The 17,622-nt window shown below is 31.0% G+C and overlaps 1 protein-coding gene across 2 annotated transcripts; it reads right to left on the bottom strand.

Moving 5' to 3' along the window:
- Nucleotides 1-2,429: 2,429 nt before the first annotated feature.
- LOC137835562 (cellulose synthase-like protein H1) lies at nt 2,430-8,270 on the bottom strand. 2 transcript variants are annotated; one of them, XM_068644125.1, is made up of 9 exons: nt 7,936-8,270; nt 5,295-5,619; nt 5,054-5,179; nt 4,545-4,661; nt 4,241-4,453; nt 4,021-4,138; nt 3,611-3,795; nt 3,169-3,519; nt 2,430-3,085 (listed from the first exon to the last, which is right to left on the bottom strand). In XM_068644125.1, coding segments are annotated over exons 1-9 (1,983 nt in total). In that variant the 5' UTR covers nt 7,938-8,270; the 3' UTR covers nt 2,430-2,539. The 2 variants fall into 2 exon arrangements, with proteins under 2 accessions (XP_068500226.1, XP_068500225.1); XM_068644124.1 differs by lacking the exon at nt 7,936-8,270 and adding an exon at nt 5,797-6,225.
- Nucleotides 8,271-17,622: the final 9,352 nt, after the last annotated feature.

Genomic DNA, 17,622 nt, shown 5'->3' with positions numbered 1-17,622 from the left:
TAAGTTTTTTTTGGTCTTAAAGAAACATGTAAATTTGACTATTTATTTGTTTTGATTTGATCCTGGAAGTTGATATTGTGTCTATATTTTTCTATATTTTAATTTGGAAGCATCATAAGTATCTAATTTTATCTGTTGTTTAGTGAATTAAGTTGTTTGATATTTAAATTCAATATTTTCATTTACTTTGCTTGAGGACAAGCAAGATTCTAAGTTACGAAAAATGATAAGTGTCTAATTTTAGTAATATTTCATATTAAAATATAAACACTTATGAGTATTAATTGGTAAAATATATATAAAATAATCTCTAATTTATGAATTTATACCTTTTTACATATTTTATGATCTTTATTTGAATAAGAACATTTTATTCCCAAATTCGGTGTTAATTTCAGGTTTTTAGGGAAGAATGGATATGACTGGGCTAAAGAGAAATAATATAAGCTAAAAGGAGAAAATTGGCATGCCTCATAACGCACAAAAGAACAGAAAGCCCAAATCAGCATTAGAGCATCTCGCTCAAGCGAGCTATGTCTCACTTGAGCGAGAAAGCGCCAGAAACATTGGGTCATTTTATGTTTTAACCAACAAGCACATTGGCGCGACGTAAGAAGCCACTTAACCCTAGAAAATTAGGTTAAATAGGGGGCTTGATGCTCAACCATAGTGTGTCAGATAGAGAAGAAAACACCATCGAGTGATTTGTAACCAGTTGGGAGAATGGAAGGTGCTAGAAATATGCGTGGCTAATTCTACCCTTTGAGATTAGGAGTAATCTATTCGAACTCTTATGTATTGAGGTGATATTTAAATATGATATAATATTTTATTCTTGATTGATTATTGATATTGTTATTTTGATTCTAAATATTTGTGACATGTTTGAAAATCTTAAATCTGACTGGAAAGTAATTTTAGGGTTCTGACCTAAACAAAAATACTTAACATATTTGAGTGTTAGGAATAGACTTGAAATGTTAATTGCTATTAACATCTGAACTTGATTATAATTTATTTTTATAAATATGCGAGGGATTGATATTTAGGGAACATTCTTCATAATTTTATATGCGAGGAATCGATATAAATGACTTTTATACAGGCATCAATTTCAATCAAAGATCATAATGTTAACATGCTAATCAAAATACATAAGAGTGTGACAAATGAAACTTAATCCCTATTTTTCCTACTTGAAGCGACAAATTCTTTGTTTGTTTTCTTATTGATCATCGCCAACACAACCACTTTCAATACTTTCTTTTATTGTTCTTTTTTATATTTATTGAGTATTGTACTTGATAATTCAATTGTTCCTTGTGGGATTGATATTTGTCCTTAGGGACAAATTATTACTTCTGACAACGCGGAACACTTGCCGTAGAAAGTCTTTATAATGCTAGCAAGATGATAATGTAGAAGTGGTTAAATGACCCTAAGTTGTCTCCCAACGATTCCAACCGTGAGTCCGGTGAACAGAAATCAAAACTTATCTGCAAGCAATGAAAATTAGCAATATCAGAAAAGGAAGAGGGATTGCAATTGTTAAGCAGGAAAACATAAATGGATTTAAAACAGTAAAGAATGCAGGTTGACTCCGATGTTCTTCCACCAATGAAATCCTCAAAGGTTCTTTAAAGATTATTCATTTCTCAATTCTCAAACAGAGCTAAACCAGATTGAACATGCGTCAATTAGATTCAACTTGAAACTAATTAGTAAAGCATGTGTCAAGAAAGACTCTCAATCATGCGTTCAAGTACAACTTCTCACAAAAACCAGTTTTCTAGGATATTAGAAGATAAAAACAACTACTACAAAGAATTAAAAAAACAAAACTCTTATTGATGAAGACCTTAGACATGGGTGAGATTGTGTTCTTTTTTAAGTCAAAACCAAAAAAAAAAATTGCTTCAGTTTGACTGATATTTAGCTTATCTTCTCTATGTCCCAACTTCTCAAATTTTTTACTCTCAAACTCACTCTTTCTATCATATCATTTTCCTTTCTCTTCAAACACATTCCATGTACTAAGATTAAACTTTTCTACAGAAAAAACTTTAGAAAATTTATACTTATTACCTTTTATTTTCTCTTCAATTTTTAAAATAAAATATTTTTAAATAATATAATTCCAATACATTATGTTGGAAAAATATTGCATCGAATTTCTTTTTATCATTTCTATTTTCCTTAATCGTAATACTTTTTAAATTTTATTTATTTATTTTTCAATATTTTATCTAGATAAAATGCAATATATATATATATATATATATATATATATTTAAATATTTAATTATAAGAGTTAAAACTAGAAATATTACATATTCCCAAAACTTTTATGCATGACAGTGAAAGAAGAAGGGAGAAGGAAACAGAACATAAGGAGAGAGAGGGATATAACACAAAGCAAAACGACATGGTTCTCAACAAGATAACTTTTAATAGACTTGCTTAGTGAACCAAACTTCAGAAATAATAAACACATAATAAAGAAAATATGAGAAGCATATCAAGAGAAAGTTCAACTCTATCAACTCATAATATTACTTCTACAAAGTTGCACAAAGACTAATGCAAACACGGATGACATGCAAATGGTGGTTAAGGGAATCCCATATTTTCCTCTGCCAAACAACCCTTTCAAATATGGAAAGTAACACACTATCAGATATGTGCTACAAATGAACTCTCCTATTCCACTCCCATTTCCACTATCACTTGGTTGCAACCCCAATAACTTTATCACCATGCCTGCCAAATGCACCAACAAAATCGTCGTGCCTACCACAAAAACTGGAGACTCGTCGAATGTGAACCTTCCAGCATCTGCATTGTTTCCATCAGCACCAGAAGTTGTGTGTTCCTTCTCTGTTATTTCAAACACAGTATCTGAAATCCCTGATAGCTTAAGCATAGCGCTTAAAAATCCAATAAACCATGCAGTCGTGGTTCTCATTACACACATTCTTTGATTGTTCCACCAATTTGTTATAGACAACCCAATTGTAAGGTGCTCTAATAGAGTATGTATATTGTAAAACACAAAAAGAGAAATTGCAATCCAAAGGCCAAGTCCCTGAAACAAAACAAAATTAAGAATCCTTTGTATTGTCTAGCATAGCATATAATATTAAACTTGGATTGGAATTTGAATCAAACCTGAGGAAAGATACTGGTGTTTGCAATCATGCAATATGCAATTAGAGCAACATAGCAAACTAGGAATGCAGCACACAAGCCCCAGTTGGTTGACCAAAAATAAGACAAGCCTGTCCTGAATTGGATCTTATCAAAGAGCATGGCCATAAGAGGAGAATGCTTTCCAAAAAAGACTACAGTAAGGCCTGAGGCCCATCTCTTTTGTTGTATCATTGTAGAGAGTAATCCTCCAGGAGCACATCCTGTGAAAGCAATTGGATCTGGGGTACAACACTCTGATCTCCAACCTTTTCTGTGAATATTCAAACCTGTTGGTACATCTTCTGAGATTGATCCATACAACCAGCCCAACTAGAGTTTCCAAAATTGCAGTTAACAAAACTTCATTTGTGCAAAAAATGGTTTACTATTGTCTAAAAGGTTTTTTTTTTCTGTTATGTACCTGATTACCCCAGAAAGTGCCACATTCATATTCACAATTAGCAACTTGGGTTGCTGCCTCAATAAAGTTGGAAGGAGTAATATCATTAGCTGAATATCCACTCCCTCCCACAACATGGGTTGCTGATTTGATGAACTCTTTTGAGCTTCCAAATTGTTGTATTAATATATTTTCTTCTGATTTTCCTGCAGAAGATACAAAATAATAAACATGTGTTGGATCCACTATTTAGGAATCAACAACCAAACTATCCTTGTATTTGTTATTTATTTTAGAAATATGTATTGCATGTCTTCATTAACTAAGCATTACATAGTTTTGGATTGACACAAAATTTTGTATAATAAAAACTTTTAATCCAAAGCAAACTTTGAGATATATATTGAATTAAGAGATTTTGTGAGAAGGACCTTTTATAACGGTTTCAATTTCATGAGGATAAAGACCGTAAATAGTATTTCTTCTATGGAAGGTATTTGTTCCTGCATATAAAGGTCCTTGAAGTCCAGCCATGCCCCGTATTATGTACTGCATAAGACAAAACAAGAAAAAGTTGGTTTACAAAGCTCCTTGGTTCATAAATTTCACTATTGACATCATTAGATTAGTTTATTTAAAGCTGAAAAACACCTCATATTCAATCACCAACTGATTTCCAAAAGGGTCATCTTTTATTCCATCGATAAATTGTTGGAAACATTGAACGAAAGCAACTTCTTTCCCTTTTTGTGAATCCATCAAAATAGACAGAGCGTGTAGAACAATCTTGGGATTGTTCACAATCATGTCACAGTCTACGTTCAACATAAAAGGAGCATTGCTCATCAATCCAGAGACTCTTGTCTGCACGTATCAGTTATTATTTCAAATTACATTTGTGGTTAACTTGAAAGAATGAGAATCAAAATTTCATGAAATCGGTTAACAAAATTACCAAGACATTCATAGCACCGGCTTTGTAATTGTGATTGTACTGAGGTCTCTTTTCTCTGGATACATAGATTAAGTAAGGCAACCCATCAAAGAGACCTTCCTTGTTTTCTAATATAACCTGTTCATACGTAATGTAAATAAGTGCTTTTTTGTTTTTAGACGTGCAATGCAAGCACTGAAACTTCCATAGGAATAGATATTAGAAAGATGTATGTAAAATTTGACTGTTTGAAAACATGTTCGTATGGTGGAAGATTTACTTTTTCATCTCAGAAAAGAAGTAAAATGGGTAATCTAAATAGGAAAGAATAGAAATGGTAATGTAAATAGATTTATGATATAACACTTCTGACATTTTCGTATGTTTTATAAATTATGGTAGCCAACATAGTTCGTGAAAATATCTCTACTGAAGCTTTTTCTGTTTCTTATAACATTAATTATTAAGATACTTTTTTATTCTAAAACATTAATTTCTATGTAGTTTAAGAATCATGATATTTCTGTCACCTTAATTATGCTTGGATGATTTCTTTGTTCTGTATTTGAGAAAACAGCAAATTCTCCATCAAGTTGGGATGGAATTGTTTTGTGAGTCACCTCTTCTATTTTATGGCTTAGATTGTCGTACATCTCCTGCAAAATACAAAAAGACAAATAACTCTGTAGTTCATTGTCAGAGTATTTGGAAGTTCAAACATATTATACATCTCCTAATCTTAATAATGCAGGGCAAGGTTATTGCAGTTACCTTCATTTGTAACCATTCTTGTCTGAATTCAAGTGAGTCTTCATTTTTGTTTATGGTAACATCAGAGAAGTATTTGGCGGGTGCTCTCACTTGTATGTTATGCCTCTTACAGAAAGGAACCCAATGCTTAGCAAATTTGGAGGCTTCCACAAGGGCATAGAAAGTAAGAGGAGCACAGCCATCATCAGAAACATAGCAAGCTAGCTTGTTTGTAGGATAATCAAGGGCTAGAAGAGATAAAACAGTGTTGACTGTGATAATGGGGGGTTCAAGTACAGGGTCTGCTGTTGTAACAAACAAGTCCACTGGTGGAAGCTCTTGAATCCTATTGAGATTAAAAGAATTAATGTACAAGTACTGTATGATCATCATATGAATGTCACTAAAAACCAAGAATAAGCATTTACCAAGTAGCAACTTCTGGAAGAAGGGAAAAAATTGATTGGAATAGGAAACCAGATTCAAAACAGAAAGCACCAATTGCTTTGTTGTTATCATGTACCTTTGCAAGAGACGATCTGGGTGAGTTACGGTGATTGCAGGACTCCACTTGGAGTTGAGAATGACAATCCAAGTGAAGGTGAACCAAGATTCGCATATGAAAGCAAGGAAGCATGGGAAAGTGAAGGTATTAGATGAGAAAAGTCGGTTACTAAGAAGCAAGAAGAGGAGGAATAACATGAAGGTGTCCATCACTCTTTGTAATGTGCGTTTGAGCCAAACTTTTTCATAGAGAGGGAGATCATGTTCTTGGTTGGCCATTGGGGGAGTGTAAGAAACTAGAACTATTGCACTATTACTTGTCTTCTAGAGGTTTGAGATTCCTCAGAGACTGATAGATTATCTGCAGAATGGGAAAGTTTTATATATGAATTTTTGGTGTTGAGAGTATCTGAAATTTATAATCTAAATATAAGGGAAGATTTTCTCCTCTTTAAGTCATGGATTAACTTGTCACTTCTATATAATAATACTAGTGGTATCTTTCTTAAAGTATTTGGTTATTGTTATTTAGCTACTTAGTTGTCTCTTCGGAAGATGTTACCTCGGAAGATGTTACATTGTTTCACAATGATTTTGATAAGAAAAAATATACTTCACAAGCAACAGATTTGTATACAACTTGCACTTAAAAAAAATTGTAAATAAATAATGTAAAAATATTAAAAAATTTAAAATCGGTGTAGAAAAAATGAGTTGCCAATGAATGAATATTTGGACAATGAACTATCAAAAACTTCTAATATCCGAACAAAACAAACCTTTATCTATCGACATTTAACTCATTTTTAAACATTGAATACTCTGTAAAGTTTTTATTGGACAGCTGGTTGGTTACGTATCAATATATAAGAATAAAAGTTTGCATAAATGTTTATGTGTACGCTTTGCAAAAATCATGAGAAATCTATTCAGCATTTATCATTTATTTTTCTAATAAGGATGATCTTATTTCATTTATTAAGAGTGAGTTAAATTGATTAAGCTTGTTGTGATGACTTTTTCTATTTGAATGATATGGCGTATGAGGAATTATGATAGATTTCATAATAAGATTGAGGTTTCTAAGACTATTTTGGTAATTAAATATTTAACTTATCTAATGGGAAATTCGTCAAAAGCTTCAATGAAGAATGATATGTTGGATTTAAATTTGATTAAGTTTTTCGGTATTAATACTCGTAGTGGTAAAGTTTTTCCTCTTATTCCTGTTAGATGAGAGTTTCATTCACCAGACTGGGTTAAAATTAACATTGATGGGGCTGATAGCGGTATCTTGGACTTGCTACTTGTGAAGGTATTTTCGGTGGGAGTATGAGGGAATTTATAGGTTTTTATTTTGTGTTTGTGTTGCATTTACTGCTATGATTAATGTCCTGTGGATGTTTCATAATCGATAATCGATGAAATGCAAAATCAGATTTAGGATTTCTCATATTTTCCGTGAAAGGAATGAGTTTGTTGATAAGTTGGTTAATTTATGATTTATTCATAAAGAATCATTTCATAAAGAATCTATATTTTCTTCCTCTAAAAGAAGAATTTGGTCCATCCAGTCACTATTTAGTATCTTTTTGTTTTTATTTCTCTCTTTAACACTTTTTATTTTTATTTTCTTATCTAGCACCATTTCAAAAGTAAAAAATAAATAATTAATTTTTTTTATAATTTTAATTTTGAATGCATTAAAAAAATAAATATTTTTAATGTTTAAAATAATTATAAATATAATTAATGAATAAAGAAATAAGTTTTTACAAAATAAAAAAATAATAAATTAAAAATGTTTACTTTAATTTTTTTTAAGAATGAAGAAAAATACATAATTATAAAAAAAATCAAAGTCAATTAGTATTAGTTAGTAGTGGACACAAATAATATTGAAGTGTCTACCCTAAATGCAAAATCCTAAAAACAACTAATGTAAATGCTACATTTAATGCTTAAAATTAAGAAGAAGAAAAATGAATAAATAAATAAATATAGAAAATAAAAACAACAACAATAAAAATAAAAACAAAAAACAGAAATAAATAAAGAATGACAGAAAAAAAAATAATAACTAAAAACATAAAAGATATAAAACAAAGACAAAACAAAATAAGATAAAGATAAAAGAAACTCAAAGGGGATGACTGACATGAAAAGAAGGAATGAGGAAATCGCACGGATGAGGATGAAATCCTACTCTCTGAAAGGAGAATGAAAAGATGAAGAAGAAGTTCGGGGAATGGGACTGTCTGCTGGACCGACCAACCCTGTCGGCAAGTCCTTCACCACCCCCACCGGCCCCAAGACTCTGAGGAGTCGAAGGACAAGATCCACACCCAAGAGGTGAATAGTGAGTCCTACCCGAACAAGTTGGCCTCAACGACCAGAATCCTCAATTCGGTCTGCGACATCCTTTCACCGATTCCATAATCGGGGTACCAGTGCCAAACAAGTGGAAAGGCTTCAACAGGGAGCGCTATGATGGCACGACCAATCCGGACAAGCACATGGATGCGTACACCACGCACATGAGCCTTTACACCTTTGAAGACGTGATCCTATGGCGAGTGTTCCCCACGTCGTTGAAGGAAGGGGCCCTGAGTTGGTTTACTAAACTCCCTCCCAACTCTGTTGATAGCTTCACAACACTAGTGGTCCATGTTTGAAACACAATTCGCCACCAACCGACCACACCACCTGACCTTCATCGCCCTGGTTGGTATCTATCAAGAGAATAGAGAGTCCCTAAGAAAGTTTATTGACAGGTTTGAAAAGGTAGCTATGAGCACATGTTGACGGCCTTGCAGCCAACATTAGATTAATTATTTATAAATTATAATTGTTTTAAATTAAAATATTGTTCTAATATATTAAAAATATTATTTTCAGTAATTAAAATATTGTTTAGAAATATTAATACCATGGAATGACATAGTTATTTAAAAAAGTAAAAAAAAAATATTATAAGGTTTTCTCTACAAATCACTACGCTATTTTAAAAAAGGAAATTGATTATTTCTTCACCTTTCATCACTCTTTCCAAATAAATTATAAAAAACAAATATCATCATTGTTTTCTTTCTTTCCAAATGAACAATATTCATCGGATACGATTGAAATCTTCCTACAACTTACCCTTCCATATAATTTATTTTAACTTTGTCCATTCTATATAAATTTAAATAAGATTATATTTATAGGAAAATGTCAGTGTAATTAATGTGACAGACCGTGCTGTTCTCTTCCCGCCAAAAATCATGTAATATTTGGTATTTTAAAAAATATATTTTTATAATATTTTGAATTATATAATTTAATTTTTTTTAAAATTTGTAATTAGTTTTTAAATTATATAATTTGATTTTTTTTTTAAATGAATGATTAATTATGATTAATTTCTGAATTATATAATTTAGAAGTTTTTTAAACTTTAAAATTATATAATTCAAAATCTACTTTAAAATTAAGAATAAAAAAATATTTTCGATATAGTTGAAAATAAAATCTATGAAGATTTTGGAAGAAACAGTCCTCTTCTTCCTGTCAAACCAGAATTGAGTGCATCCATGTGCAGCTGGCCCCCTACTCAGAGACTTAAATGCAGCTGGCCCCTTACTCAGAGACTTCAAATCGTTGTACTCAAAATCGTGTTAACACACAAATAGAACGAAAATACCTATTTATTTAAGACACGTGGTGAAAAGAAACTATGTTTTATTTTAAGGAAATAAAGTTATTTAAATTAAAAAATGTAAAAGTAATTAAAAAATAATATATTTTATTTATTATTAGTACTTATTATTATTATTATAATTAACATTTATTTTATTATAATAAAGAAACATAAACGCTAATAAGATATGATTTATAAGATTAATATAGTATAAAGTAATATAATTTTGCCGCATTCTATTAGTAATATTTGTGGGACAAGTTTAATGTAAGATGATTTTTTTCATATTTATTAAAAAATATTTTTATCTTTATTTTAAAATTTGTTTCTTTCTTTTTATTTCTACAATAAACTAGTAGAAGCAAGTAGAGATGAAAAGTATTTTTGTATAAATATCTGAAAATAAATTATTTTATAAATTTTTTTAATATATTTTCTTGTGATTTTATATTAAATGAATTCATTTAGTGTTAAAAGCTCATAAGTTAAAAAGTGGTTAGATAAATTTTGAGAGAAAGAACTACTCGACAACTCAAGACACTCCAAACTGAAAATCACACTCACATCGTAAGTTCGTCTAAGACTTTGTTTGGATTTGAGGATATGGGGAGTGAAAGTGTGAAAAAAGTTGAAGTTGTTTGGATTGAGTTATGTTAAAGTAGATGTGTGGGGAAAGTTTATTGAAATTGGTGGATGATGATGATTGTAAGAATATTATAAATTATTTTGAATAGTAATTGTATATAAAAGAAGAATAAATAATAATTAATTTTTTTTGCATATTTTAGTAAATTAAAATAATTTTAAATTTCATTTATAAATAAATAAAATGTAAAATTAAAAGAAATAATGAATTATAATTTTAAATTCAAGTATAATTTTATTATTTAACATTTTATTAATTTAAATTTATGTTTTACTTAAGTTAATTCATTTACATAATTTTAATAATATTTATGATTCTTTAAATTATGTTATGTTATATATATATATAAATATATAATTAATTTTAATAATTATTTTCATTATTTTGAATAAAAAATATATATATTTTAAAAAAAATAGATATTTACTAGTTGTCAAAATATATAATATAAAAACCGTTATACATAAGATGAGCAATGTTCATCAATCCATTTTTTTAATGTGTATCATCCTTCTGCAAATCTCAATGGCAAGGTGACCAAGAGATGTAATCCTTACATTTGTATAAAATATTCTTACCAAGTCCTCATAATACGGAAGATTAATTCTAAGGAAAGATTGTAAAATGTAAATTATATCTATTTCATAACATTATGGTAAATTTATGTAAAATGTAAAAAAATATAACATTCCAAATTTCTATTTCTATTATTTAAAAATAATAATTTCAAATAAATAAATCTATTTTTTATAAAGAATTAAATGTTCAAAAAATATTAACTATGTACACATATTATTCTAATTTATTATGTAATTTTTTTCTATTTTTTAATTACTACAATATTTGTTTTAAAAAATAACATTAAAAAATTATATTTCCATTCTGTAAAAATATTAATTTCAAAAAAAATAATCTATTCTGTAAATTTCTTAATTTTAAATCAAAAATTTATTTATTAACAGCTTAAAAGTAAAAAAAAAAAAAACTATGTACACATTCATAAATTTATCTACATATATTACTATTTTTAAAATACATATTCATATCTATAATTTTAATTCATCTCACACAGAGTAAATATTGATATTTCAACAAAATCTTTCCTTCCAGTATACAATTACATAAACAACTAATCACACTAATTAATTTACTAATATAATTAATAAATTTCTCCACATATATAAAATTATTAATTAATTAACATGAATAACTACTTTCAAATAATTTAAACAAATAAAATTCCAAACACAATAAAACATGCATTTTTTTTAAAATAAAATACATCAAGAGAGCATAACAAAATCACAACACAGTGCAACTGTCAGCAAGATCAAAGTGTGCATGAAAAAATATTCAAAAATAAAATAAAATAAAAAATCTGGAAAACCATGAACATAATCGATTATCACTTCCCTTAAAAAAGCCACATAATCGATTATCCACAGTCATGATCGACTATTCTTGTAGTTCAAAATCTAACATAATCGATTATGATCATCGATTATGCTTGCAAAAAATTCTCATATAATCGATTATGCTTGCCAAAAATTCTCATATAATCGATTATGTCACGACTATAATCGATTATCAACTGTTTTTAACTACATAATCGATTATGTAGTGCGTTATTTTTCAAGTGCAAACATGAACTACCAAACTCACTCTCCTACCTCTTGTAAGAAATTATGTAAATTAATTTATATAAAGTGACGACTTAGACTTTGGGCTTTGGGTCCAAATATGATTTAATAATAATAATAGAATAAAGGGTCCATCAAATAATAGTTGTTTCACTGATAACCACGAAAGTGTGTGACAAGAACGGAATTGCTAAGAGAGATAGATTGGGCCAAAGGAGATAAAGTAACTGCTCAATTAGGATCACTCATGGATCAATGTAAGTGTCTATTCCTTATGATTGTGTGAGAATCATGAAATGATAAGATCTATATGTGAACATGTATGGTATGTGTTCAATTTACGTTTATTCTTGTTTTAATTTCCATGTGGTATCAAAGCTCGTTGCTCATTTTTGTGATTCTTCATTAACACTTTTTTTTAAAATATTTCCAATTTAAGAATCCTAATTTAAAATTAGAGTTTATAGATTAAGATTTTCATTCCTCTATAACACATCGGTAATTATCCTAAACCATCCAAAATCAAAGAACCCTAATTTTAAAATAAGGGTTTATGGGTTAAGGTTTCCATCAACATAACCCTAATATGCACAAGTGCCATTACCGGCATCAACACTTTTTGAACCCAAATGCAAAGAACGGTGGCTGGCGCGGTGGTTCGCACAAAACGGTGGCTGCTGCGGCTCGGTGGTTCGCGCAGAACGGTGGCACACGCGGTGCCGTTGCGCGTGCGCCGTGACTTCGTTTTCTGACCTCCGCGCACAACGATGGTTCACGCGGTGGGGCGCGGTGACGAGGTGGTTGCGCGGCGCGACAAGGAGGTTGCGCAGCGCGAGCGGTGGTCGCTTGACCTTGTTCGCGAGCGGTGGTTCATGGCTTAGGGCGTGTCGTCGATGGTTGCGATGATTATGACAGGGAGAGCTGCTACGATCCTACTCCGTCATGCACCACCACCAACAGAACTCCGGTCACGCAGGTGTCGCTGGTTCATTGTGTGGAGGTCTAGTTTTTTGGATTAGGGTCATGAGAAATGTGAAATGGGCTGAAATAGTTGACTCATAGTTGACCAGTTTGGAATGGCCCATTATTCATCAAAATTTAATTTAAGTTTTAATTCAATTTTTGTTATAATCTTCCCTGCACCTTACGTTTCTTTTTGGATGCACCTATTATCGTGAATAGTATCATGTATCAACTAATTTGGTTGCATTTTGTGTTACGGGAAATTAAAAATAAAAATAAAAATAAATAAATAAAGAATAATAAAATTTCATACATGTATAATTGTGTTTTAATTGTGTTTTAATGTAATTTTATTTGCATTAAATTAAAGTTTAATTAAAGTTTTAATGAAATTTTATTATGTTTTAATGTATTTTTATTTGCATTAAATTAAAGTTTAATTGGTTAATTGAAAGTGAGTAATGGAAAATTAATTTTTCTGCTTTATGCATTCAATTTTAAATTGAGATTTTTGAATTATTTGTATGATAGATTTGTAATCACCAAAGTGATTAGAATCTTTATTTTTATTTAATTCCAAATTGTGGATGAATTTTATTTCAATTAATGATATAATTTATGGAATTATTTGTATGATAGATTTGTAATCACCAAAGTGATTAAATCTTTATGTTTTATTTAATTCCAAATTATTGATAAATTTTATTTCAATTACCTATAGAATGGATGCTAAATTATTTAAATATGGGTAAATGGAAATTCGTTATTATAAGACATTTTTGGATCGCCCAAAGGTTGATTAGTTGTCCTTATAATTAATGGATATGATTGTTGGTAGTGAGTATGTGTTATTAGTTTTGCTTGTATATCCAAAGATAACAAGTGTTTCTAGTTAATGCATATATCTTGCCAAATAAAGTTAATACTATTAGCATCATTATGTTTTGTGTATTAATGAAACTCCCAAAGGAGAACATTAGTATACATAGAATGTTTTCTGAATTTGTATTGTATGTTTAGTTTATGACTCGAAGTATTAATGTTAAGCATGTGTGATTGCAGTATCTGTTCCTGTAGCCTTACATTCGCAAGCTACGTCTATTCCAGTCTTTAATGGTCTAAATTTTTCTGACTGGAGTGAAAAAGTCCAATTTCACTTAGGTGTATTGGATCTTGATTTGGCCATTCGAATCGAGAAACCTGCTGCTATTACTGATGATAGTAGCAATGAGGAGAAAACTCATTATAGGGCTTGGGAAAAGTCAAATAGACTTAGCCTGATGTTTATACGAATGAGCATAGCAAACAATATTAAATTTGCTCTTCCTAAAACCGAGAATGCAAAAGAATTTATGAAATTTGTGGAAGAGCTCTCCCAAAAAGATGATAAGTCTCTTGCTAAGATATTAATGAGTACATCAACCACCATGAATGCTTATTATGTATGTTTTGAATCAAACTTAACGGAAATTGCACATAATTCTTGGTGGATTGATTATGGATGCACAACTCATGTTTCTAACATGATGCAAGGATTCCTTGAAACCCGAACCATGAAGCCAAATGAAAAGTTTGTCTTCATGGGGAATAGAGAGAAGGTTCCAGTGGAAGCAGTCGGGACTTATCGTTTAATCCTCGACACTAGATTTTATTTAGACTTGATGGATACATTTTATGTACCTAGTATATCTAGGAATTTAGTTTCATTGTCTAAACTTGATGTTGCCAGATAATCTTTTAAATTTGGGAATGGATGTTTCAGTTTATATCAGCGTACCTATTTGATTGGATATAATACTCTTTATGATGGATTATATAGATTGAATCTCGATAATCTATATGCTGAAACTCTTATGACCTCGCATCATAATGTTGGCACTAAACGTAGTTTGGTGAATGAATGTTCTGCTTTCTTGTGGCACAAACGTTTGGGACATATTTCCAAAGAAAGGATGGAGAGATTAGTAAAGAATGAAATACTTCCAAGTTTGGATTTTACTGATCTGAATGTATGTGTGGATTGTATTAAAGGCAAACAAACAAAACACACAAAGAAGGGAGCCACAAGAAGTACTCAACTTCTTGAAATTATACACACTGATATATGTGGACCTTTTGATGTAAATTCTTTCAATAAAGAAAGATATTTTATCACCTTTATTGATGATTTTTCGCGTTATGGTTATGTCTATTTACTGCATGAAAAATCGCAAGCGGTGAATGCCTTGGAAGTTTATATAAATGAAGTGGAAAGATAATTAGACAGAAAGGTGAAAATTGTCAGGTTAGATAGAGGTGGTGAATATTATGGAAAATATGATGAAATTGGACAACACCCTGGTCCTTTTGCTAAGTTCCTTGAGAGGCGTGGTATTTGTGCTCAATACACAATGCCAGGTACACCACAACAAAATGGTGTTTCAGAAAGGCGTAATCAAACCTTAATGGATATGGTTAGGAGCATGTTAAGTAAGTCAACTGTACCTGTTTAATTGTGGATGTATGCTTTAAAAACTGCCATGTATCTGTTAAACAGGGTTCCTAGTAAGGCAGTTCAAAAGACACATTTTGAATTGTGGACAGGAAGGAAACCCAGTTTGAGACACCTGCATGTTTGGGGATGTCAGGCAGAAGTCAGAATATACAATCCACAAGAAAAGAAATTGGATGCAAGAACAATCCGTGGATATTTCATTGGTTATCCAACAAAGTCAAAAGGGTATATGTTTTACTATCCTACCCATAGCACAAGAATTGTTGAATCTGGAAATGCACGGTTCATTGAAAATGGTGAAACCAGTGGGAGTGATACTTCACAAAATGTGGAGATTAAGGAAGTTAGAGTACAAGTTTCTTTAACTTGTACCTTTACTTCAAGTATTGTTGTTCCTAATGTAGTTGAGTCACTCAACGATGAAGAAGAACAACAAATTAATGATCATGAAGTTAACAATGAACCTGTAGTAGAACAACCACAAGAAATAGTATTAAGAAGATCTCAAAGAGAAAGAAAGTATGCTATTTCGAATGATTATGTGGTTTATCTACAAGAGTCAGAAAATGACTTAGGTATTGATAATGATTCAGTTTCATTTTCAGACGCCATCAATGATGATAATTCTGATAAGTGGTTAGATGCCATGAAAGATGAGCTTAAATCAATGGCACAGAATGATGTATGGGACCTTATATAATTGCCAGAAGGATGCAAGAGAGTCGGGTGTAAATGGGTTTTTAAGACTAAACGTGACTCTCATGGCAATATCGAACGTTACAAGGCCCGACTTGTTGCTAAAGGTTTTACTCAAAAGGATGGCATTGATTATAAGGAAACATTTTCACCTGTTTCTAAGAAAGATTCCTTTAGAATTATCATGACATTAGTAGCTCATTATGATCTTGAGTTGCATCAGATGGATGTCAAAATTGCCTTTCTGAATGGGGATTTAGAAGAGGATGTTTATATGGACCAACCAGTGGGGTTCATCGAAGAAGGAAAGGAACACATGGTGTGTAAACTTAAGAAATCAATATACGGGCTTAAACAAGCTTCTAGGCAATGGTATCTTAAGTTCAATGATATTATTGTGTCCTTTGGGTTTAAGGAAAACATCGTTGATCGGTGTATATACCTGAAGGTCAGTGGGAGCAAGTTTATATTTATGATTCTGTATGTTGATGATATCTTGCTTGCAACTAATGATCTTGGTCTATTAAGTGAGACTAAGAAGTTTCTCTCTAATAACTTTGAAATGAAAGATATGGGTGAGGCATACTATGTGATAAGAATTGAAATATTCCGTGACAGATCACAAGGACTGTTAGGTTTGTCTCAAAAAGCATATATTATTAAAGTTTTAGAGAGATTCAGAATGGATAAATGTTCGACATCTCCGGTTCCAATACAGAAAGGAGACAAATTTAGTCTCATGCAATGTCCAAAGAATGATTTGGAACGGAAACAGATGGAGAATATACCTTATGCATCTATTGTTGGGAGTTTAATGTATGCTCAAACTTGTACACGACCAGATATTAGTTTTGCAGTTGGTATGCTTGGAAGATACCAGAGTAATCCAGGATTGGATCATTGGAAAGCTGCAAAGAAAGTTTTAAGATACTTGCAAGGAACGAAGGATCACATGCTTACTTATAAAAGATCTGATCATCTCGAGGTGATTGGATATACAGATTCAGATTTTGCTGGCTGTGTGGATACACGAAAGTCTACCTTTGGTTATGTGTATCTTTTAGCCGGAGGAGCGATTTCATGGAAAAGTGCGAAGCAGACAGTCATTGCTGCATCCACCATGGAGGCTGAATTTGTGGCATGCTTTAAGGCCACAGTTCAGGCTAATTGGTTGCGGAATTTTGTTTCAGGACTTGGAATTGTTGACAATATTGCCAAGCCGCTGAGAATTTATTGTGATAACTTCGCAGCTGTCTTCTTTTCTAAAAATGACAAGTATTCCAAAGGTGCTAAACATATGGAATTGAAATACTTTGTCGTTAAAGAAGAAGTTCAGAAACATAGTGTCAATAGAACATATTAGCACTGATCTTATGATTGCTGACCCTTTAACAAAAGGGTTACCGCCTAAAACATTTACTGGTCATGGGCATTATGTCTACTAGTGAATGATGAATGTTGTTATTAATGCTTATTTGACACTCTGAGCTCATTGAATAAATAAAGTTTCTGAAATTTATGTTTTCTACTTTATGTATATGCATGTAAATTATGTTGTGGAAAACAAATTATGTTGTTATTGATGAAAATGACATTATGTTTGAACCTATTATGGATTTCTCATTATAAAGTCATATTAAGGAGAAAGAATGATATAGTAGTACATGGAAGGAAATGTGTTGATTAAAATGACATGTAACTGCCATGACTCTTATTATTTCTGT

Source organism: Phaseolus vulgaris, chromosome 5, assembly GCF_000499845.2.
Source record: "Phaseolus vulgaris cultivar G19833 chromosome 5, P. vulgaris v2.0, whole genome shotgun sequence".
Classification (NCBI taxonomy): Eukaryota; Viridiplantae; Streptophyta; class Magnoliopsida; order Fabales; family Fabaceae; genus Phaseolus; species Phaseolus vulgaris.
Note: the sequence above shows the minus strand (reverse complement) of the source record. Positions and strands in the feature narration are given on the sequence as shown.